Genomic DNA, 23547 nt, shown 5'->3' with positions numbered 1-23547 from the left:
CTGTAACTTCGTTTGGTCAAATTCTTGAAGGCGTTTCCACCCTTGGTAATATTCCTAGGGTTTCCCAGTGAAATTTTTGCTTCCTCACTTCACTCTGCAGGGAAATGTCCTCTCAATTCTGGGGCTATGGTTCCGGGATCAGGTCAAGCTACTGTTGGTACTTGGGCAGTGAGCCTTTGAACCTGGAAGAGCATTCGGTTAGGTTCTTGACATTTCTGTCCTCGCTGGTGGGCGACTGGGAAGGGAGCCAGGAGATGCCCATGTCTGCGGGGGCTGCAGGCAGCTGTGACTGAGCTTCTGAGGTCAGAGCCTCGATGACACCTGTCAGTGAGCACAAGGAGCAGTGGGACGGCAGGGTGACCTGGGTGACCACACGCGATTGACCACTGCCCCATCTCTGTCTCAGGCTCCTCGGGGTGGACCGTGGGCTCTGCCAGTCAGCACAGAAGAGGGCGAGATGCCCGGCAGGGGCAGGCCCGATGCCCCCGCCGCTCAGGGCCATCGCTCTGTCCTGGGTGGGAACAGCATTGTCTGTGAAGACGCTCGCCTGTTTACCCGGCTCTTCCAGAGTGATGCGTTTCCCTGCTCTGCTAGCACATACAGTGCAGGCGAGCAGACACCAACGCTAGACACTCTCCCAAACCCGCCTTCCAGGGAGCGACTGGCCTCACTCTGGTGCTCACACGCGCACCCCTCCCCTCCCGAGTGGGAGCCTCTCGTACAAACTTGTCACCCATGTTTCCAAAGTGCATTTCGATCAGTTTTCCAGGCTGTTCTGAGCCTACTTCTGCAATGTGTTGTTTTGAATGGCGCGCATGTGTGTGAGCGCCCGAGGGCACCACTCAGTGCCTTTACCCCACAGCTGCCTTGCTAGCCTTCAGATCTTTTCTGTATGTCACTGCAGAATTGAAAACAGGGATTTGATGAGCACCTTGGTGCCGAGACAGTCCTCGGTGAAGCTCTGGCCCTGCCTTTCCGGGGAACCTTTGTGATGAGAAGGCTGGGGAGGCATGTGTGTCTCTGGGGAGCAGGGCGAGTGTGAGGACCGTGCTCCTTACTGGTGTGCGTGTGCAGGTGTGGCCTCTGCCTCGCGGGTGGGGAGGGCCCTGGGGCACCCTGACAAGAAAAGGCCATCTTAGCATGAGGATTCTGTCTCTTACCCACAGTCTTAAGTCTCTGCCCCCATCCCAAGGGGGCACGGCAGCCCCTCCAGTTTGCAAGGACCGCAGAAACTCATGGAAATGCCCTGTGTTCCGGGAGTGGTGGGAAGCCCTGGCCCCTGCTGATTCCTCAGGGTGAGAGCCGCCACGCTCCCGAAGGCCTTCTCCACGGGACTGGCAGGCAGCCTGATCCCTGGCAGGCAGTGTGCAGCCGTGCAGCTGGGCAAGGGCGGCAGCTTCCCCAGACCGCCCCCACCTCAGCCCGCCGCTCCAGGTGGGCCCTGCTCCCCTGGGGCTTCCTCCGAGCTGCCAGGAAGGTGCAGACTCTGCTGAGGCCAGTTCCAGAGAGGACTGAGTCACTGGGTCTGAGTCAGCGTTTGCTCTGCTTCCTGGAAGAACGTCAGGTGTCAGGCATCACTCCAAGCGGCTGTGAGCAAGAAGAAAGCGTTCCCGGAGGACGGGTGCGTGTGCCGTTATGCCAAGAGCCTCACACACTCACCTGCTCTCGCGTCCACGGAACACACTCTGGAGGGGGAGGGGCCTTTGCGTGGGACCCTCTGAGCCCCTCCCCACCAGTGTCAAGGACAGGAAGCCCCCGCCCTGCCCTCGGGAGCTCGCCCTCCGACAGGGCACGAGGCCGCGAGTAGCACAAGGCCCCGTGTTGCCCCGTGGGATGGAGGCCCGGGGAGGCCTGCATCTGCCCCAGCGTCCTCTGTCTGCTGGTCCTCGTCTGGGCCTGTAGGACTCCGTCTCCTTGTCTGGATTCACCGAAGAGCAAACTGGGCTTGTTCACGGGCAGGAAGGGGTTAAGTGGCCAGCGGGGACACAGGGCTCTGGGAACAGGCGCCTTCCTGGGCCAGCAGAAGCATTCCGAGCGCAGTGTTCTCTGTTCTAAATATGGACTTGGGAGACAGTTATTTTTAGGAAGCAAATGGTAATGATTAGAATTTTAAGATCTAAGTAGTCATTTAGTCATAAAAGCTGAATTCACATGCTACAGAAAAATAGTCTTTCCCCTTTGGTTGATGATAGGGTTCCTTCAAGTGCAGTAATTGTTCATCGCTTCATGAATGGTCCGCAGACAAGGGCCTGTGATTAGCCTCCACCCCAGGCTCCCTTGGAAGAGCAAGGAGACGGCTGGAGGTGGTGAGCCTGCAGCCCAGGGCACACGCCTGCCCCAGCCTGAGTCTCGGGATCCATGAGCGTTCAGGGCTGCCTTGCCGGGTGGTGAGGAGACCGCGCCCCAGAGGCTCCGGTTGGCCCCGTACGAGGCCGTTCTGTCCACACGCGGGGTGATGCCTGGCGCTAACCTGCAGGTGTAAGCCAGGCAGGTTGCGGACAAGGAGCCTAGACGACGTCAGAAACCCCTGCCCAGGTCTGCTGGAGAGAAGCCTGTGGGAGCTCGGCCAGTCCCCGGAGTCACAGGAGGGCCCAGAGCTGGGCATCCTCCTGAGGGAGCAGAGCCTGGAGGGGCCCCACCCACCTGGGCCTGCCTCCTTGAAGCTCCTGAGGCTGGGGGAGAAGGCCATGGCCAGAGGGGGGCCCAGGCTCTGGATGCCCCCACCGTGCCTGCAGGCTCCCCAAGTAACCCTGTGGGCCTTGCATTCATTTCAGCCCCACCCCCGGCTTATTCTGGATAAGATGGAGGTCAGTGTGGGTTTTCTCCACACAGGGCCCATATGTGAGACATTCTCTCATTTCCAGAAGGGCAGGAGCCGTGTACACACATGCACAGCCACGAGCACCCCAGAGGGGCTTGCGCCCTACTATATTCCGCCTTAGGGAGGGGTCACCTGTGACGCCAGAGCCGGGATGATGCCAGCTGAACCAGAGGATGCGGCCCGACACGGGGATGCCAGGGGGCGGAGGGGGGGAAGTGCGGCCTCTCTCCGGGAGGTCTCCTGCAGCTGGGCCTCACCTCCATGTAGGGACCCAGGAGGGGGTCACAGAGCTGGGAGCTGGCAGAGGCGCAGGGGCAGCCCTGGCAGAGGCCTGACGACCATCCAAGCAACCGCTGCAGGCCTGAGCGGCAGGGCCTCCAGGAGGACAGCCGCAGCTCTCTCCACCCAGACCAGGCACAGTCCAGACACCGGGACAGGAGTTCTGGGGTGAAGGCCACCTCTAGAAAGAGCAGGTCAAGGGCAAAGGGACTGAGGGAGTTCCTGAGACTGGACATCGGCAGGAGGCAACCCCCGGGGGCATCACAAGAGGTGACAAATGGGCTGGTGACCTGGACACTGGGCCCCGCTCCCTCCATCCCTCCCCTGGGTCACCCCAGAGCCCCCTCCCTCCACCCCTCCCCTGGGTCACCCCAGAGCCCCCTCCCTCCATCCCTCCCCTGGCTCACCTCAGAGCCCTCTCCCTCAGGGTCCTCCCCTGGGTCACCCCAGAGCCCCCTCCTTCGGGGTCCTCCTCTGGGTCACCCCAGAGCCCCTCCCTCGGCCCCTCTCCTGTCTGGGTCCCCGGAGCCCCTCCCTCGGCCCCTCTCCTGTCTGGGTCCCCGGAGCCCCTCCCTCGGCCCCTCTCCTGTCTGGGTCCCCGGAGCCCCTCCCTCGGCCCCTCTCCTGTCTGGGTCCCCGGAGCCCCTCCCTCGGCCCCTCTCCTGTCTGGGTCCCCGGAGCCCCTCCCTCGGCCCCTCTCCTGCCTGGGTCCCCGGAGCCCCTCCCTCGGCCCCTCTCCTGCCTGGGTCCCTGGAGCCCCTCCCTCGGCCCCTCTCCTGCCTGGGTCCGGGCTCGGGAGCTGGCGCCCCATCCTGCCTCCCAGTCTCCCGGGGAGGGCAGCGCTGCCAGTCCGAGGTGGGCTGCTGCTGCCTCTCCATCTAGGGTCTCTTGGGGGCTGGCTGGATCCTGAAGGGGGAGGGGGCAAGCAGAGGAAGACTTAGGAGGGTCCTCGCCGTGGCTTCCTGGTTCTAGGCTGTGCAGGAGAAGCCTGCGTGTGTGGTTTTGAACAGGACGGACACCTCTGCCCCCTCACAGGTGTGTCCCCCAGGAGGATCAAGGCCAACAGTGCCGGCCACCCGTCTGACCCTCAGCCTTGCACTGACCAGTCGAGTAACTGAGGGACGTCCTCTGGCTTCTGGGGCCTCATCTGGAAACAGGGCAACTAGAACCCGCATCTGTAACATCCGCTGATGACGAGCTGATTGGTGATCGAATGCCATTTTGTGGGTGAGGCGACCAGCACAGGTGTCCTCGGGCGACCGGCTGTCTGCGCCAGCAGAGATCTGGGCCCGGGGGCTCCGCCGGAGCCCTGGGGAGCTCCAGGGCCCCAGTGACAATATTGGCTGGACTTTGCCCGCGGTGATGCCCCCACCACCCCTCCCCATGGTTTTCTGGTTGCCGGCTGATGAGCTGTAGGGACCCTCTGCTCTGTCACCCCCTGGAGTTCTGTAGGGCTCGTGCCAACCCGACTGCAGCAGCAAGGGCCAAATGGGAGCTGCCAGCATAGCTGGCTCTGTATGGGGGCTGGGAGGGAAGAGGAACAAGGAGGCCCTGCGTCCAGAGACCGGCTTCCCCCAACCGATGCGCCCGAGCCAAGGGGAAACGGAAGGCTGATTGCAGAGGAAAGTCAGGGAGGGGCTCCTAGAGCTGCCAAGTCACAGTGACTGTTCAGGACTAGATAGGACTCCCAGAGCAAGTCACCCGCTTTCGTGACGGTGGACAGAGGCAGGCGGGGAAGGAGCCCGCGAGGCCAGGCCTCCCTGCAGAGGCAAAGAGAGTGAGGCCCCCTCTCCTCTCGGCTCACCCTGCAGGCTGCCGTGGGCCCTCGGGGTCCCCACTAGCAGCACAGATGGGACACAGCCGCGGCGCTGGCCACCCAGCCCCTTGGCCCACCGCAGCAGCAGCCTTCGGACCCCAGCTCCCAGCAGGTCGGCGAAGCCCTGGCCTGACGGGGTTTAAAGTCAGAACAAAGCCTGTTTTCTTGCTGCCCGTGCAGAGTCAGGAGGGATTTGTGTTTCTGTTGCTTCGTCAGAGCTGGTTAGATTTTGGTGAGTGAGGCGTGCAGTTAAGACGCCATCCATGAAACATCGAAGGCCTGGTGGTTTGGGCTCCTGGGCTTAGCAGTGTGAGTCGCCTTCTAATGGGACGATCAGGAAGCCACCAGACCTGCTCAAGCCTCAGATTTCTGGAAAATGTGGAGTCTCACAGGCGCTCACGGAGACGACTTCTGCAGGCTTAGCCCCGTACCTGGACTGAGCAGGTGCTTATGGTTTTGAGACAGCCTGCGGCCTGGGCCCCTCTGCCAGAGGACTCGCATTTGGACAAAGGCTTCCTGAGCAGCAGATGCCGAGAAACGACGAGGGACAAAATAGCTGGGAGCCTGTACCGTAAACCGTGAGCAACAAGACACAAAAAGGCCGAAAACCAACCTCCGCTTCCCAGGTTCTGGGAGCAAAAGCAGGCCCTGCCCTTGATCCTTGTGAGCAGCCCCTCCAGAGGGCTGGGGGAGCACCGCCTAAGCCACCCAGCGGGCCTGCCCCCTGGGCCCGCCCCGGCCTCGCCTCATGAAGAGCCAGCTCACGCCCTGCTCCCCAGGAGGCGTGCAGGAGCACCTGGTCCTGCCCTGGCTCCTCTTGCTGTAGCCCCAGGAAAGACCTGCCCGAGCTCCACGTCTGGCCTCGTGTCAGCTTCTACTGATTAAAGGGTCCGAGGTCCCCAGTCGTAACAGAGCAGGCGTTTTACGGTGATGGTCGCATCCATTCAGGTCAGGCCTGTGCGGATGAGAACCACACTTGCCGCATCAGCACACAGACAGTGCTGCCGCCGCCCTCAGCCGCACACCCTGAGGGGGCTCAGGACAGGGAAAAATGGGGTGCTGGCCCCAGACAGCTGGAGTGAAGTGCAGCCGCCCAGTCACGCCTGACTCTTTGTGACCACATGGACTGTAGCCCGCCAGGCTCCTCCATCCTTGGGAGCGGGCTGCCATTTCCTTCTCCAGGGGATCTTCCCGACCCAGGGACTGAACCCAGGTCTCCCGCTTTGCAGGCAGACGCTTCACTGTCTGAGCCAGCAGGGGAGCAGAAAGAGTGGAAGCGGAAAGGCTGGCAGGTTCCACCAAGACACGAACTCGGATCGCTGGATTCAGAGTCCAAAGTGGCAGCCGTTACACCGTGGAGCTGTGCGTCCAGACAGCTGAGGAACCGTGAGAGGAGCCCCTCAGCCAGGCCAGGCTCCCGCAGCTCCCCGCGCGCGGAGCAGCGTAAGCTCACTGCCCTGTGACGTCTGGTTTTCCATGGTGCTGCTGCCGCTAAGGCGCTTCAGTCGTGCCCGACTCTGTGCGACCCCATAGACAGCAGCCCACCAGGCTCCGCCGTCCCTGGGATTCTCCAGGCCAGAACACTGGAGTGGGATGCCATCGCCTTCTCCTGGCTCTCCATAACCGACCCTAATCTTCTGATGTTTGACCACCTGCTTTTGATGCCAAAGCTCCCATATACCCCACTCCCGCGCCCCCCTTGCCTTTCTGGAGCAGCCCCTCAGAGCATCCGAGGGGCTGTCTTGCCAGGCTCGAGTCCTCAGTGTGTCCCCAAGTAAAACAGAATACTCAGCTTCTAGGTTGTACAATTCTTTCCGGTCGCCATCTTGAAAGGAGGCTAGAGGTAGCAAAGCTGGGAGGGTCCCACTGTGGGGGGGGCCACTCAGACTTGCAGGTGGGGACTGCTCTGGGGGCACCTAGAGAAGGGTGCGGCGGCCTGACCCAAGCCTGTCACGCTCGTGAGAGGGAACTCACTCAGGAGGAAGGTCTTTGCAAATGTGGTTGAGGGTCTGGCAATGAGATCACCCCAAGGCCTGAATCTAATGACTGGTGCCGGGCAGGCCCTGTGACCTTGGAGGTGACATCAGCTGGTGTGGCCACAAGCAGGGATGCCTGGGGCCCAGCAGCCCGAGGAGGCAGAAGGGACCCCACTCCCAGGGGCCTCAGGGGAGCACGCAGCTTAATCAGGACGGCCTCCAGGCCTGGGCGAGCACCGGCCTCTGGGGTGTAAGCTATGCTCCTGTAACAGGCAGACTGGACGCTGGGCTCGGGCTGGGGTGCTGGGGGAGCACTGGCCTCTGGGGAGCGGCCACGGGCCTCGTGCCGGGGGCCTCAGGGGCTTCCAGCCCTGGCAGCTCTCGGGAGGGACTGCCTGGTGGGAGTGGGTGGTGCAGCCATTTCCGGGCAGAACTGTGCTGAGGTGGGACAATCTACCATGCTACCTGGTGAGAGGGGTTCCCCTAGCCAGGGGGATTAGCCTCTGTATCCAAGGCAGGACCCGTCCCCTAAGTCAGGACCACCGGAGCGTGGCATGTGCAGGGCACCCGGCCTGAGGTCAGGAAGGGCAGTGAGTGTCCAGGGCAAACCCTGGCCCTTGGGCCACTCAGCCATCTGAACCTCTGAATCCTTGTTAGAAAAACCTTCCTCAGAGGAAGCGGTGGTGTGGTATAAAATATGGGAATGTTGTGTTAGGGGCTCTGTAAACATCGGATTGCCTGAACGTAGTTGATTTCCATTCGAGAGGTTGGGTGCTGGTTTAAAACTAAGCCCCACCCGGGCTCACAGCTGACCCCAGGCTTCCTCCACCCACCTGCCGCAGGTCCGCCCTGACCAGAACAGGGTCCGCTCGGACTGGCTGGAGGACGCTGGGAAGTGCTGGAAAAGGCAGCTCGCACAGCCACTCCCTCGGGTGGAGAGAGGCGCTGCAGCGGCACGTGGGCAGCCTCGAGGGGCGGGAGGCCGTGGTCTCTGCTGGAGCACGCAGGAGCGGTCTTGTGTGCCAGGCGCTTGGCCTTCTGGGAGGGCCCGCGCGGGCGTGTGTGTGTTTCCCAAGTCTGTGGTGTGTGGTGATGAACGTGTTGTCACCGTAGGGGTCTGGCGTCTGGCCGAAGCTGCAGTCCTGAGGGGTTAGGCTGACAGGGAAGGCCTCTTTCAAGAACCCAGGGTGAGGCTGGGCTGCGCTTGGGTCCACTGGCCATGCTCTGGGCAGCCGGGCAGAAGGTGAGGCCCAGCTTCACCCTGAGACTCTGGAGGTGGGTCCCTGCAGTGCATGAGCACCGTCCAGCCATGGGACCGCCCCCGCCGAGGCCAGGCCAGACTGACGTGGGCCAGGCTCCCTGTCGGATCATAGCCTGCTCTCTGGAGGGATGAGGACCCACCCCCCAGGTCTGGGTCGGGGTGAGTATGGGGCTCCCTGGCCTGAACCTCGCCTTGTCCTCCTGGCTCTTGTCTTGGGGCCACAGACCTGTCCAGTTCTGGGCCGCCGACTGCTCCGTGTGCACTTGGGAGGCCCTTAGGTTCTCTGGGGTGGGCTCTGGGGGGTGCAGGGGCCCACAGCTTCCTGCTGAGGGGCAGTAGCTCCAGCTGGTCAGCTCCCTGGCCCCCAGCTGCACCCCGAGTCTACTTGGCACTTCTCCCTGGAAATGAGCTCCTGAAAGTCTGGGCCCAGCTGCAAGGATGTCCCTCCCTCAATCCGGAGCCATGGGCTTAGCTGCAATTTGGGGGTCAAGGGGTCACAGGCTCACAGCAGCACCGCTGACCCCAGCAGCCCCGCTAGGCTGGAAGGGCTGTGGCAGGTCCGCGTCATGTGGAAGGCTCTGGTCCCCACTTTTGCTCTTCACAGGCACCCCCGTACATCTCTCATGCTCCCTTCTGCTGGGGGAGGCTGCTCCCCAGAGAACCCCCTGCGGCAGGCATCACTGCCCAGCCCAGGGGCAGAGGGCTTTTATTTGGCAGTGGGTGTTTTGGGAAGTGGCTTTGGTCAGCATGGAAACAGGCTGAAGTGGAGTGAGTCGGGAGCAAGCCGAGAAGCCACGGCTGGAGCCCAGGCCCCCCGCTCATAAGAGCCAAGAAGGGAAAGGAGGGCACCAAACGTCGTAATATTTTCACAGAGAAGGACGGATGTGTGGAGCAGAAAATGAAGAAGGCGTGTTTTTTCAGATTGTTTGATGTTAAAGGTTGCAATTAACTTTGTAACGGCAGGGCAGTGGGGATGTAGTCAACTTTGTTCAGAACAGGAAAAAGGCCAGCGTGATGGCGAAGCCGATAACGCAAGAGTGAGAAAGTCCACTTCCTGCTCAGGACAATCAGCATAGGTGGGAGAGCTGGAAAAAGCCACAGTCACAGGCAGGAAAGGCACGATAAGGGTGCCAGGCGGCAGGGAGCAGAGCTCATGCTTGAACCCGAAGAATGTCGGCAGAGAAATCCTGACGGGTGGGAAGTGCTGAGGGGGACCTGCAGGCGGGGCGGTTGCAGAGGGCAGGGCCCGGCCGGCAGTTCAGAGGGCGTGGCGGGCTCAGACGGGGCCTCCGTGGGGCCGGGCGGGGTGGAAGGGATGGGGTCCAGGGTAAGAGCAAAGCGGTAACTTCAGGCCAGACCCAGAAGTTTCCAAGAGCTCCGAAGAAACCCTGGAAGACAGGCTGTCTGTTCAGGAGGAGGAATTACAGATTTAGAGAGAATCCGTTGCCTCTGGGGCGGCTGTGGACAGTAGAGTCGATGCACCCTGGAGCCGCTGGTGCAGACGCCGTGCTGGGCCAGGTCTCCTAGCCCAGCCCCCGGCCCGGCCCACCTGCCCATTCCACTCCAGGTCTGCATCCTTGAGGAGGCTGGGTGGGTGCCCCTGAACCCAGCTCCTGGCCGGATGCCCTAGCCAACAGTGTGGGCTGGCCCGTGCCCCTCTGCCCTGAGACCCTGCGGGCGTGGGGGGTGACTTCCAGGGGCCCAGCTCCAGCCATCAAGGAGCCGGGCTCCCATCCTGCAGGGGAGACCTGGGAGAGGCCTTCCATACCAGAGGCTTCCGACACCCAGCCCAGCAGCCTCGTGAGCAAGGGCCCAGCTGAGCCCAGACTCCCGACACAGAAGTGCCGCCAAGTGGGGGGCGGTTGGTGACAGAGACATAGAAAGTGAATGCAGGCGTGAAAGCCACACTAAACAGACCCCAGAGGACCCCGAGATGCCGATTCCTGGAGTCCCGTCGGGTCCCCGTCACTCGGTCACGCGGTGGCTTTCAGCAGAGCATGAAGCACGCAGGACTCCGCAGGCCCCCGGGAGTGCGCAGGGCCTCCAGGGCAGCCCAAGCCCGGGTCAGTCCTCCCAGGAGGGTCTAGACTCCCCTTCAGTGACCTTCTGTGAGCCCATCATCTGACAGGCTCACGTGGAGCTCTAGTCTGTCTGGAGTGAAGGGCCCTTGGCTCGGCCATCTGCTGGGTCCCAGGGTGGGTCTCCCTCCCCAGCTCTGTCCAGCCCCTAAACTGCTGAAGACCTGGGCACAGAGCTGCCCCTCCTGGGTCTGGTTCTCAGCGGTCAGTGGGGCAGCCGGAAGCAGGCAGTTGCCCCTCCAGTGCTTGGACCGCAGCGGTGTTTCAGGTGGAGGCTGGCCATTCGGGCCATATGCCTAACTGGACAGCTGACCTCGAGGTCTCAGTGGGAAGGGGCGGTGCAGTGAGGGCCCAGTTTGTGGAAGCTGCTGTGTGCCAGGCACTGGGCAGGCGTGGCGGGTGTGGGCGAGCTTGGAAACGAGGAGTGGCAGGTGGGGGACCGGCTGGAGGTGGGCTGGCCTGCTGTGGCCGGAGGAGGGCCTTCAGCGGAAGGTGAGGTCCCTGGAAGCAGCCGGGACAGACCCAGTGGGTTGCGGTTCTGCCCGAGGTCTGGTCCACACTGAGCGGAGCCGCCACCCAGGAGCCTCATGGGGGTGTCAGCCGTGGGGCCAGCCCGCCGCCCGGCCGCAGGGCAGGAGTCCTGCTCACATGTGGTTCAGGCTGCCCGTGGACGAGGCACGGGGACACAGCGCTCAGGCCATGACGGGCACCAGCCCAGGGGTCCATGGGGACGCAGCAGACACCCGAGCCCCATGGGGCAGGGGCCTCTGCCCACTGTGGCTGGGCTTCGGGAGGAGCTCGGCCTGTCCCTGCAGCGGCCCCAAGTGCCTGCCCCGCGCATGCCGGCGGCTGGGGGTGAAGGCCCAGGGAGGGTGCTGGCCGGGAGGGCGGCTGGCTAAGAGGCGCCCATGCCAGTGCTGAGGCAGGGCGGGATCGCCGCCAGCAGAGGAGCCCAGGCTGGCAGGCGGCGGGGGGGCCCTGATTGCCCTCCTCCTGGCAGGGACAAGAAGCCACTGTCCCTTCTGGACAAGCGGGGCAGCAACGGGTGTGACACTCACTCCTAGTTAAAGGCTAGTTGGTCCCCCAAAGGCAGCAAAATCAAAACAAAGCACGGCTGGAGAACAGCCCCGGGGCCGTCCTCAGTGGCCCCGACCCAGTGACTTCACAGGAGAGAGCCCAGGTCCGTCCATCAGGGACGCAGGGGTGGGGGTGAAGGGCAGAGCCCAAGGTTGCCTACCAGGGACGCAGGGGTGTGGGAATTCAACTGGGCTGCTGAGGGTGGTCTTGCCAGCAGGTGGACAGGACCAGGTGCAGGGGACCCGGGAGGAAGCCTGAGAGACATTTCTGAGGCCTAGGAGGGGCAGCAGCTCACAGACCCCCGGCCGCACCCCAGAGGTCGAGGGTTTTCAGACGACACAGAGGACTCCGTGCCCCCAAACCCCCAACTACACCATTTACAAAATCAGATTCCACAAAGGGGCGAGACCAAAGCAGAGAAGGCAAGCATTCAAAGCCGTGGAGAAAAGGAGAGCATTTATGTAGTCTTGGGGGCAGGGAACACCTTAAATGGCGAAGAAAACTCAGGTGGGGAAATGGAACCTGGTGGAAGAGGCTGTGCGGCTAGCGTGGCCAAAGTGAGGTCAGCAAGGCGCTCGAGGGACAGGTCAGCACGGGGGTCCAGAAGGGTCAGGAGAGGAAGGCTTCCCACACAGCAGAGACGAGGCCAGATCAAGATAAACAGTTTACAAGACCAGAAAAATTCCGACAGCCTGTGAATGTCTGAAAACTGCCCTGTCTCACGGACATCAGGGAGAAGCATATGGTCCCCCCTCAGATTAGAAGACATGAAGGTGCCTGACTTCAGGCTCTGGGGAGCCAGCCGTGAACAGATTCTTCCAAGTGCTTTCAGAACTTGGAACTGGAAAACTGGGCTTTCGGCAGCGCTGACTGGGGTTCAGCCTGGCCGGCTCGGGGCCCCTGGGCCCTTTGTAAAGGTTTGCCTTGAGGAGCCCAGCCCCTGGGGAAGCAGCAAGTTTCCCCAGGGGGTGAAGCTGCCCTTCGCCGCGTCTGGACGCAGTGCCTTGGGACGGGAAACGGGCTCCTTGGTCTGAGCCACACCCTCCCCAGAGCTCAGCACCACGGAGAGAACTGAGGCGGCCTGGCGTGCGGGCGGGGGTCTGCAGGCCTTCTATCTGCTGTGTTGTGCTGTTTTCCAGGGAGGCTGTGTTGAGATGAGATTTCTAGGCTGAAATACAGTCGCAGATGAAGCAAGCTTCTCAGGTGGAGGGGACGCTGACGCGGTCCGAGGAAGGGGCTGGGCAGCGGAGTCAGGTTCAGGACAGGGAAACCTCGAGGGTCCTGGGTGCTCAGAGTGGCCACAGTGTCTTGCTCAACAGAGGCCTATGCGATTGTCCAGGGACTGACCCTCTGAAATAAGAAGGGTGTTTAACAGTCCTCCCTGAGAAGGACGCTGGCACCCTCACGACCAGAGAAAGCAGGCCAACTTTGTTTTCAAGTGAGGAGGGGAGACAGTGGAAAATAAACGCCTGTTACAGCTGGTTTTTAAACTGAGCTGTTTTACTGGTAAACAAAATTCAGTTTTTCCAATGCAAAAGTTGTATACCTGCATTAAGCCAATTTTAGAAAACCACACTCAGACAGAAGGAAAATAGGCGGCCGCAGTGCACTACCCAGAAAGCTATCGCCTGTTGCATCGCCAGCTGCCCCTGCGCGGAGACTGGCCTCTGCTTCATGTGTCCAACTCACTGTCCTGTTGTCTTCTTACTTGCCTTTCATCAGTTTCTTGTGTTTTTCCCTTGTTTAGAAGTCCCCTCTCGGAACTGCCTTCAGAGTCCTCTGAAGCTCTCTCATCTTTACTGTCAATAAAGTTTTATTCTTCAGAGGATGTCTTTCAACTTTGTGAGCAATTATTAAGAGCCAGTTCTGGAGAATTAACCCCAACACTGACTGACAATGAAAAATGACTAAAACGCTTCTGTATGCAGATCCTTAGGGTCTTTAAAATGACTCAGAAATTAATCAAAAGCAGTTTCACACGAATGGATATACTTTTAAGTCCTTTGAAAACATACACTGTGATGTTTTTAATATTAATAAAATTGCATGTAATCAATTTTCTTACTTGGGCTTCTTGGCTAAAATTTTCCTGTGTTGAGTGAGAAATTAAATAAATAGCAACAGTAACTCCTAGAGTTGCTTTCGGAGAAGGCGATGGCACCCCACTCCAGTGCTCTCGCCTGGAAAATCCCATGGACAGAGGAGCCTGGTGGGCTGCAGTCCATGGGGTCGCTAAGAGTCGGACATGACTGAGCCACTTCCCTTTCACTTTTCACTTTCATGCATTGGAGAAGGAAATGGCAACCCACTCCAGTGTTCTTGCCTGGAGAGTCCCAGGGACCGGGGAGCCTGGTGGGCTGCCGTCTACGGGGTCGCACAGTCGGACACGACTGAAGCGGCTTAGCAGCAGCAGAGTTGTTTTGAAAAACTGACTGATCTTATGATTTTTGTTTGTAGATGCAAACCAGGAAATAGCATGCGAGCAGGGGCAGCTGGCGTGTGGGGGGGACACACACCCACCTTTCCCTGAACTCTCTCCCTCGATTCCCAGGTTTCCTGCACAACCCGAGCGTCACAGGGAATTCGTCACAGCAGAAGTGTGAGGAACAGATTTGAGCTGCTCAGAGTAGTATTTTTTCAGGAAGTCTCGTCTGGTAGACAGACAGGTCAGCTGTGGCCACTGTCCACTCCCTACGAACCCCCAGTGCCTCTGGGAGGCCTCTCTGTGCCCCAGGTCCCGAGCAGCACAGCCTCTAGAGAACGGAGTTTTTCCCCCGCAGATCTGAGATCCTCCTTTTTAATAAAACTGCAGGACATGGACAGGGTTGGAGGGAGATGGCACCTGCTGCCCGGTGGCGGGGCCTGTTTCAGCTGTGCTGTGACTGCCTGGGGAGACCTCGCCTACAGCCAGAGGGGCACCTGGTGTCGGCAGCCCGGGGGGATCTCTGACCAGCAAGAGCTGAGGAGGAGCACAAGGGCGCCCAGGACCCCAGGAACCCCAGACAGGAGCCGGGGGAGGTCGCCACAGACACCCCACCCATGGGGTCAGGCCGGGCCGGCCGGAACCGCCGATCCAGATCCCAGGCCCCAGAGATGAATGGTAGGACGTGCCGGAAACTGGGGGAGGCGTGGTGGACGGGCGCCTGGCCTGTACCCTCCACCCGGGACCTGCAGCCCCTCCAAGCGAGGCCGACCCGAGGGTCTCCTCCCCTGCTTCCGACGGAGGCATCCCCAGGCTCCGTAAGGGAGGGGTCATGCTTCTGACTGAGGCGTCGCCAGGCTCTGGGGTGGGAGGGGGTCCTCTCCTGCTTCTGACTGAGGCCCCCTCTTGTTCCCGGGGGCCGCCCGACCACCCCAGCTCCGAGTCCACGTTCTGGCGGCCCCACAGGGCACCCTCTTCTTCCTCGTGTCTCCACCAGCTCCACGACACCCCTCTTTTGCTTTAAAGGTCTCCCTGACCTCTCCAGGCTCACTGCTAGATCTGGCCTCTGTGGAGGCGCAGTGTCCCCAGGGCCGGAGCCCCCCTATCCTGGTCATCGGTGTGTACAGCCAGGACCCCAACCAGGCTGTGCACTGAACCTTCATCCTGCCGGACGCCTGGGCTCTGCGTCTGCGCCTCCCCAGGGAGCTCTGAGCACCCTGCTCCACTCACCCTTTCTGCACAACTCTGCTCCACCCAGTTCATCTTGACGTGTGTGTGAGACCAGTGTCCCCTCCTGCCCCTCCTCTCCCCTCCGGTCCCCTCCGGTCCCCTCCTCTCCCCTCCGGTCCCCTCCTCTCCCCTCCTGTCCCCTTCTGTCCCCTCCTGTCCCCTCCTGTCCCCTCCTGTCTCTTCATCTCCCCTCCTGTCCCCTCCTTTTCCCTCCGGTCCCCTCCTCTCCCCTCCTGTCCCCTCCTCTCCCCTCCTGTCCCCTCCTCTCCCCTCCTGTCTCTTCATCTCCCCTCCTGTCCCCTCCTCTCCCCTCCTCTCCCCTCCTGTCCCCTCCTCTCCCCTCCTCTCCCTTCCTGTCCCCTCCGGTCCCCTTCACTCCCCTCCTCTCCCATCCTGTCCCCTCCTCTTCCCTCCTCTTCCCTCATGTCCCCTCCTCTCCCCTCCTCTCCCCTCTTCTTCCCTCCTCTCCCATCCTGTCCCCTCCGGTCCCCTTCACTCCCCTCCTCTCCCCTCCTCTCCCCTCCTCTCCCCTCCTCTCCCCTCCTCTCCCCTCCTCTTCCCTCCTCTCCCATCCTGTCCCCTCCGGTCCCCTTCACTCCCCTCCTCTCCCCTCCTCTCCCCTCCTCTCCCCTCCTCTTCCCTCATGTCCCCTCCTCTTCCCTCCTCTTCCCTCATGTCCCCTCCTCTCCCCTCCTCTCCCCTCCTCTCCCCTCCTCTCCCCTCCTCTCCCCTCCTCTCCCCTCCTCTCCCCTCCTCTCCCCTCCTCTCCCCTCTTCTCCCCTCCTCTCCCCTCCTGTCCCCTCTGTCCCTTCCTGCTCCCTGCACTTTCCTCTTTCTCTCTAAGGGGAGTGTACATTCCCTGAGCATTTGATTTTGTGGTCCTCCTGACAGGCCCCGGATCCGACCCAGGCCTGCGGATGCAGTTCTCGGGGGACAGGTCATCGGTGGGGTGTCCCCGAGCTCACTCTCGAGAAGCCCTCGCTCAGTCTGCCTAGCAGGGCAGCCACCTGTCCATGTCTCGTGGCCCGGCTCCCTCGGGCCAGCCCCGGCCCTCACCGAGGGCCTCCTGCCTGCTTCTCTCCTCTGCCCACGGCCATCCCTGGTGTGTGGCACAGACCAGCTCCCTCTGTGGTTTTCTGTGTGAAATGCTCCCTATTGATCTGTAAATTTAAGCGGTCAGTATAAAGACAGCTGGAAAGAATCGAAAAGCAGAGATGAGATTAACGGTGTTGTCCCAGTCATCAGCAGTTTCTTGAACATGTTGTTTAAGTAGGATTCTCTTTTCTTCTAGTGGGAAGAGTAATTCATGGCCATGTCACTACAATAGCCTTCACACCCTCCAGTCTCCAGTCTGAGAAAGAAAAGTAGGTCAGGCAAACCCAGAACAATGACCTCGCGAGAGGCCAGGAATGGAAAATTCAAGGAACATCTTAATCCACCTGTCTTTTATTATTGGGTAAAGAAAGGCTTCATAAGAAGACAAGAGGGGACTTGGAGTCATTGCTTAATTCTTTTGTTCAACACACATTCATTGGACGGGCTTGCGGTTCGGGTGCAGTGCGAGGCTGTGTACGTTAACAGGCTCCTGGCTCTTGAGAGCCTCGTGCTCGACTGGGATATGGGACGGAAGAGAGCAAAGGCCGCAAATGTGTTAATGGGGCTCAGAAGATGGTGGGAGCCGAGCGGACGGGAGCAGTGGCTCAGGAGGTGGTCTGGATGGCTGGTGAGGGTGGCCGGGTTGGGGGGCACCCGTTGTGGGTGACCCCTGAGGAAGAGGGGGTCTGGGGTGAGGACTGAGTGGGGAGCCTGGGGGAACAGGGTGTCTGGGGTGTCCTCTGAACGCAGGTCGCGTCCCATGTTTACAACCAGGGCTGCGCCGCGCCTCCGGGACTGCATTCACTGCGGGCGTGTGAAGCAGAGCGGGGCTGCCCTCAGTGTCTCCAAAGGCTCCAAAACAGCCTTGTGTTTTCAGGGCAGCTAAATGCGGCAGCCTGTGACTTGGGCGGTCTATGCTGCAGAAAGTCCTCACAGACGTCTTTTACTTTGAAACATTTAGCAGAAGAGGGAGTCAGGATGCTGCAGGACACCCAGAGGGGTGCCTGGTAGACGCCAGACCCTAGCTCGGGAAGGACACTGACTTCCGTGCTGGGCAGATTTCTCGGCAGGAGGGGAGCGGGCGCAGCCGATGTCCCAATCGGTGAATCTTCCGGCACGTCGCTGAGGTGTTGTGCTTTCCCAGAACTCTGGGGCCTCAGGAAGCACTGAACTCTTCCCACGGGATTATTTCAAGGTGTGTGATTAACTGAAAACACCACGTAGGACAACACTGAGCCTGGGCTGTTCCCTGGATGGGAGGGTGTCTGGGCTGCTCACTCGGACCCGCTCGCTTTCGGAGACGTCTGTGCGTCCCTCCCTGCAGAGAGCCAGTGATCAAGCCTTGGATTGAGGGCCAGCCCAGCCCCGAGGCCAAGCCGGCAGGGCCGCTCTCCACACCGCTCTCTGCGGAAGGCTCCCTCCCTTCTGCTGGCCACCTCCCTCCCTCTCAGGGCACCCCCGATGGAGTTCCACCCTCGCCCCCTCCAGGCACCGTCTTTCTTCTTCTCCCTGGGGGCTCGTCTCTGGTTCCTGGAGTCGCACGCAGAACCCAGGGTTGTCCCTCCGGGGTTGTCGCCCAGTTCCACCACCACCACCCACGTCTGGCAGCATGAACGCCGTGTGCATTGTGAACATTCAGCTACATGTGGAGGTGGACCCCAGCCAGTGTCCCGGCTCCTCCCCGAGGGCCGCCTGACCCCCAGGAGCACCGTGCAGGAGGGAGGGGGAGCAGGCTGCCTCTCGGGGCTCTGGGCGTGGGGAGGGTCCACGTCCACGACCCGCATGTAGAGGTGCCTGGGCCTTCTCATGTCCACAAGATCCAGACACGGGCGACGTGCTTGCGGTCCACTGAGGAATCCGGTCAAGGACGGCCTGCCGCTTTTATGCCGGACGTGGAGGCGAGTGTGAGGGCGCACGACGCCGCAAGTGGGCCCTTCCTAGCGTCTCCAGACCGGGAGCTGCGCGTGGAGGCCCAGGCCCTGGCCCCACTCACGTGGTCTGCAGCCCCTCGGACTGTCTGCGTGCTGCCTCGCGGGTCCTTCCTGGTCGGAGCGGCTGGCCCAAGCCTCACCGCTGTCCACGGAAGTTTGCCTTTTACTGTTAAACTGACCCTAAGAATTCTGTGGCCACACAATTCTTGATTTATTTAAGCCTCATTTTGTGGGAGGAAATGTCTCCTGAGAGCCAGCCCTCAAACCAGAGATTGTAGGCTGCCAGCCCGGCTCGTCTGGAGCTCTGGGTCGAAGACACCGCCCGTCCTGGAAACGTCCCGCCTCCGCCCCACACAGTCTCGGTGAGAGCCCCACGGAGCCAGGACAGCTGTGAGACCCGCGTCCTGTGCAGGCGGATTTGCTGCCCCTTTGAGGACGCCACTGCTCTGCCCGCCTGGCCCGGCACGGTCCCCGTCCTGCTACAGGTGGCCCGAGCCTTCCGGAGTCCTCCACGAGACGGTCGGACAGTGAGGCAGACGGGCCTGCCCGGCTGGCGACCAGGACGAGCAGGTCTGGTGCAGCTGCTGAGCGCCGGGCTCTGGAGCCCACCCGCACAGGGGAGGCCCTGTCCTCGGCCCCGGCCTGCAGGGCCCCCGCAGGTCACTCGGGCCTCCCTGGCCAGCTGCTCACCGCAGTGCTTCTCCGAGGGCCCAGGAGAGAAACCGGAGCCTATTTCGCTGGAATGCGGCACGGCCAGCCTGCGTCGTCCTGAAGCCCCTCAGCTGTGCCCACCCAGTCCTCACCAGGTCACAGTGACCACCCGCTCCTGACACGCAGGCCTTGCCTTTTACTCAGAAGATGCTGTGGGTGAGCCATCTGTCGGTCAGGGGTGGACTGAAGGGAGGCAGCGCGAGTGGGGGCCTCCGTCCCCAGGGTCACCCAGAGCCGGAGCTGGGGACGGGCCGGCTGCCCTGGTGGTTCTGAGCCCTGTAGATGCTGCCTGAGCTTGGCGGCCCAGCTGCGTCTGGCTAGGCCTTCTGGGGGCTCAGGGCTCTGGGGTCGCTTGGCTCCCCTGGGTCTGCCCCAGCCCGCACCCCACCCGCCCCAGCCCGCACCCCGCCAGCCCAAAGCTCGACCTCCCACGAGCCGGGCGGTTTCTGGCTCAGCCGCCCCCCAGCAGCAGGGCTCAGGCTCCGGAAGGCTCCTAGTGACCGAAGGGCAGATTCTTGGACCTGATCCACTCTCCACCACTTCAACACTGGACTCCCCTCACAGACCTGAGCCCCCGCTCCCCAGCCCCCTGGATGGCCCCCAGACCGAGGGGTTCCCACACTGACTTTGGGGGGGACTCCTCATAGGAGAACACTTCCTTTAGTGGGTGTGAGGGACACACTTGCAAATGAGAGGAGGGCCCAGCGCGCTCTGCCCCGCAGTCTCCCTGCCCTGCCCTCTCCCCTCCCCTCCCCCAAACCCCTCCCATCCCCTCCCCTCCCCTCCCCCACCTCCCTCCCCCACCCAAACCCCTCCCATTCCCCTCCCCCATTCCTCCCCTCCCCCTTCCCCTCCCCTCCCCTCCCCTCCATCCCCCGGGAGGGCCTGGGAGGAGGAGGAAGCGTCCCTGGGCTGGAGGGACAAACTCTGTGGACCTGGGGGCCCAGGGGTCAGGAGGTCACAGTGAGCGGGAGGGGCCGGGCAGCAGATTGGGAGTTCCCTGCCCCTCCAGCATCATTTAGACAAACAAGCAGATGGCAGGTGTCAGGGGGACAAAGAGCCATCTGTGCAGCGAGGCCGCCCGCTCTCTCACAGGCACTCCGTGAGAGCCGCGCCCAGACACGGGGCTGCCCCTCAGCCATCGGCGTCCTCCTCAGAGGATGCGGGCCGGCCCTGGCGCAGCCACTGGGCTGCGGGCTCTCGGCCGTGTCCCCACTGGCCGCGCGGGGCAGTGCTTGGACCATATGTCCTTCCCTCTTCCCCGCTGGGGCAGCCTCCTCTCACGTCCCAGGTATGCCCCGCATGGCCTTGGAAGGCTGCCTAAGAGGCCACCATCCTTCCCCAGCCCCGGCCCCTGTTCCAGCCGTGGCGAGTGGGCAGCATCCTGGAGGTTCAGTCTGGGAGGCCCCGTGAGAGGTGTGGCCACAGGACCTGGTGCAGAAGAGGGAAGGTGGTTGCAGTCTCCACTTGGCTATAGGGCCCTTGGCACTCAGGTCATGGGGGGGCGGGGGGCAGCGTCACTCTTGAGACTCGAGGAGGAACCTGCCCTGGCTTCCCGGGTGCAGGTCCCGGAGCTGTGTCCCCTTGACTCCAAACAAAAGCTCGCAGCCCGGGTCCGGACAGCTGGTCCCCATGGGCCCCCGACCTCCCAACCTCCCCTACAGCCGCCCTCAGAAGGTCAGCACCACCTGCAAGGAAGGCTGAACACGTCTGTTTCCTGTCAGTTGATACTGGTGTAAAATATGACAAAAACGACGTACTACAGAAATAAAAATACGAACATTTGAAAACATACCCCCCAGTTTTATTATTATATTTAGCAGACATAAAATTACGTTTCAAATGGTAAAATCAAAGCAAAAGTAAAAATATGACAACAGAAAAGAATCTGCGAAGACGCTTGGGGCGCCGCTGAAGGCGCGGAGCCTCCTCTCAGCACTCTGCTCGTCCCAGAACCCCGGGAAGGGACGCCCGGCGCGTGCCCACGCCACGCCACGCGCCCAGCACCTCGTGAGACAGACGAGCTTCCCGCTGCCTCCGCTGCTTCCCCACCGTGGGGGTGGGGCCGGACGTCTCTGGTCTCTGTTTCCCTTCAGTAGCAGCCATAGCCAAGAAATGTCATCAGCGTGCTGATGGGAGGCAAGGAGCGATTTTTAAAGTTCAGCAGCCTAAGACAGTCACACTTTTATCCAAAAGGCAACAATAGACTTTCTATTTTCAAATTGACCTCAATCCTTCATTTGTAGAATGTCCCAACAATGCATATTCAAGTTTACAGTCAATTCTAAACTGATGCAAAGGACGTGGGTCCCAGGTTCTATGAACTTGGCTACAGTCGGCAGTGGGGCGAGGTCAGGCGCCTGCACGCCGGCATCCAGGGTGGCCCCGCCTGCTGGGGGCCATGGGGCCCGGGGCCAGAGCCGCAGACAGACACCCTCGCACCCCCATGGAGCGGGGCAGCCCTCGGCGGCGTGGGCCGAGGAGAGGGGCGCTGGATGGGTGGGCTCTCGCGGCCTTTCTCTGCCCGCTCCCTGTCGGCAGAGTCCCTGCGTGACTTGGGTCAGGAGTCCAGGAGGAAGGAGGCAGAGACCGTCCATCTTTCCACTGGGACGGCTGGCCCTGGGTGTGACTGCCACCTTCAGGACTGGCCCCGGAGCCCCGCTTCCTCACCCCCAGGGAGACAACCACCCCAACTTATCAGGTGGCTGGCAGACTGAGCAGGGCCTCAGCCTCCCCGCGACTCTACGGGGGAGCGCCCACCCTCAGCCCAGGCGGGGCCTGGCGGGCCTCGGGGCCCCTTGGGCTGCTCTTCTGCCTCACTCTGACCCAGGGTCCGGGAGCTGGGTGTGAAGGGCCGTGCCTCGCGGGCTGCCTGCAGGGCTGGCCCTCCTCGCAGGCCTTCGGGGCCCTCGGGACCAGTGTTTCTAAGTGTCCTCAAGGGCGCTTATGAAAGTTTATTTCGAAACAGGGAGTTGAGTTTGTTTTCTCTTGGGAATAAACCAGATCATACTCTCAGATATTCCTGACCAGCCCAGAGTGAAGCCCAGGCATCTTCACCACTTCTGAAACTCCCCCATGTGTTCCTCAGCGGGAGTCGGGGAAACAGGCCGGACCATCAGGCAGGACCGAGGAACCCCGCCTCGCCCTGACCCCGGCCAGGACAGGAGCAAACAGTTCTGAGGCTGAAGGGATTCCTGGTCCATTCTGTTCCAGGAGCTCCGGCTCTTCTGGCCTCGGGGGGTCTAAGCTGAGGGCCCCTCCTCCCAGGAGGCCGCCCTGCTTTCTGTCTCCATTTCCTCTCAGCTGACCTCTGACTCTCGACCCTATACCTCCCACCCGCCCACCGCCCGCGGCCTCTTCCCTGAACCGGGCCCTGGGGTGGGGTTGAACAGCCTGCCTTCAGGGTCTGCAGAGGGGGGCTTCCCCCCAACCCCCTTCCCAAGGGGCCCGTCCTGCCTTTGCCCTGGGGGCAGTGGTCGTCCTAAGCGAGCCTTCAGGGTGGCTGTCTCCTCCGGCCATCCCCTGCCTGGCCCCCGGGCCACGTGCCTGGGCTCCATCCACTCCTGCAGGACGGTGGGCCCCCCTGCAGCTGTGTCCCCAGCTGTCGTCCCGCCCTGCCCCAGGCTCCAATGCTGAGAGCCCTGGAAGGTCCCTCCTCCCCTCCTCAGTGACCCCACGTCTCACGCTGCCGTATGGAGGACGGGCCTCGCCGGGCCAGGTCCTAGAGCCCCACCTGCCAGCACCTCCTCCCGGTGACGCCACAGCCCTCCAGGGCGCTGAGCACAGTCCTGACCCCAACACCTGACGCTTCGGCGTGCTATCACTGCAGGCGTCCAGGACCAGGTGGGCGTCACACAGAGGCCTCTGGGTCGTAAGCCCGTTCTTCAGAGGGAGGGCGGGGACACCGTGAAGCGAGTCTCAAGGCCAGTGCAGCCTCGGGTCAGCCAGGCCCTGGCGCCTCTGATTCCGCAAGTCCCGCCAGCATCAGCCCTCTCTCCAGCGGGGACGGTCTCAGTGTCTGTCACACTGAGGACCGCTCGGGCCTTGGGTCAGGAAGACAGGCAGCGGTGGCCCTGACTTTGACGGACTCACAAACTAGAGGTGAAAACCGACACGGTGAAAGTCATGGGTCGGGCTTGTCACAGGCACCGGCCGGACGCTGAGGGCGCCAGAGGCCAGTCCGACTGCAGGGGCTGGGGCAGCCGGGGGCGCCTGACCTGAGGCCTCTGGGCAGCAGGGGAGCCCAGTGGCAGGTGTCCGGCCACAGGAGCTGCCTGTGCAGGGCTGAGGTAGGAAGGTCAGGGGGCCTGGGGCCTGGTCCGGGCTAGGAGGGCCCTGGAAGGGTTCTGACGGATGACGAGAGGACGGCCCCACTGGCTCGGGTGCAGGAGGGAGGTGGAGGTTTCTCAGGAGGAGGCTTGTGGCTGTCCCTTGAGCACCACCGCCTCTGGGCACATGGACGACACCTGGTCGTGGGTGTGCGTCTCTCTCAGGTCTGGTTACAGACATCAGCGTGCGTCTTCATTCTCTCAACACACACAGCCAGCTAGCAGCTGCTGATGCTGGGTGCCCACCAGGCGACCCCCCTGGGGACATCCCTTCCCTTTCTTTCTGACCCTCTCCTGGCTCCAGCTCTGACCATGGGGTGGGGACGGGGCAGGGCGGGAGTCGGGAGCGTGGAGGGAGGAAGCACGCGGACGCTCCCAAAACTAGAGCGTCTGCAGCTGAGCCTCCAGTTCTGCGCGTCTTCCTCCCCAGGGCCCGGTGCCCCTGCTCGCAAAACGCAGTCAGACGGACCGAGACGCTCAAGCGGACGTTCCCCCAGCCCCACCCACAGAGGCAGGTCATTT

The 23547-nt window shown here is 62.0% G+C and overlaps 1 protein-coding gene across 1 annotated transcript; it reads right to left on the bottom strand.

Moving 5' to 3' along the window:
* Window positions 1-2077: 2077 nt before the first annotated feature.
* Window positions 2078-6706, bottom strand: LOC138445416 (uncharacterized). The gene is made up of 4 exons (XM_069599381.1): window positions 4204-6706; window positions 3881-4006; window positions 3079-3281; window positions 2078-2470 (listed from the first exon to the last, which is right to left on the bottom strand). The coding sequence occupies exons 1-4, from the start codon at window positions 4603-4605 to the stop codon at window positions 2200-2202; spliced, it is 1002 nt and encodes a 333-aa protein (XP_069455482.1). The 5' UTR covers window positions 4606-6706; the 3' UTR covers window positions 2078-2199.
* Between the last annotated feature and the right edge of the window lie 16841 nt (window positions 6707-23547).

Source organism: Ovis canadensis, chromosome 8, assembly GCF_042477335.2.
Source record: "Ovis canadensis isolate MfBH-ARS-UI-01 breed Bighorn chromosome 8, ARS-UI_OviCan_v2, whole genome shotgun sequence".
Lineage (NCBI taxonomy): Eukaryota > Metazoa > Chordata > Mammalia > Artiodactyla > Bovidae > Ovis > Ovis canadensis.
The sequence above is the reverse complement of the archived record's forward strand: the minus strand, read 5'-3'. Positions and strand labels throughout refer to the sequence as shown.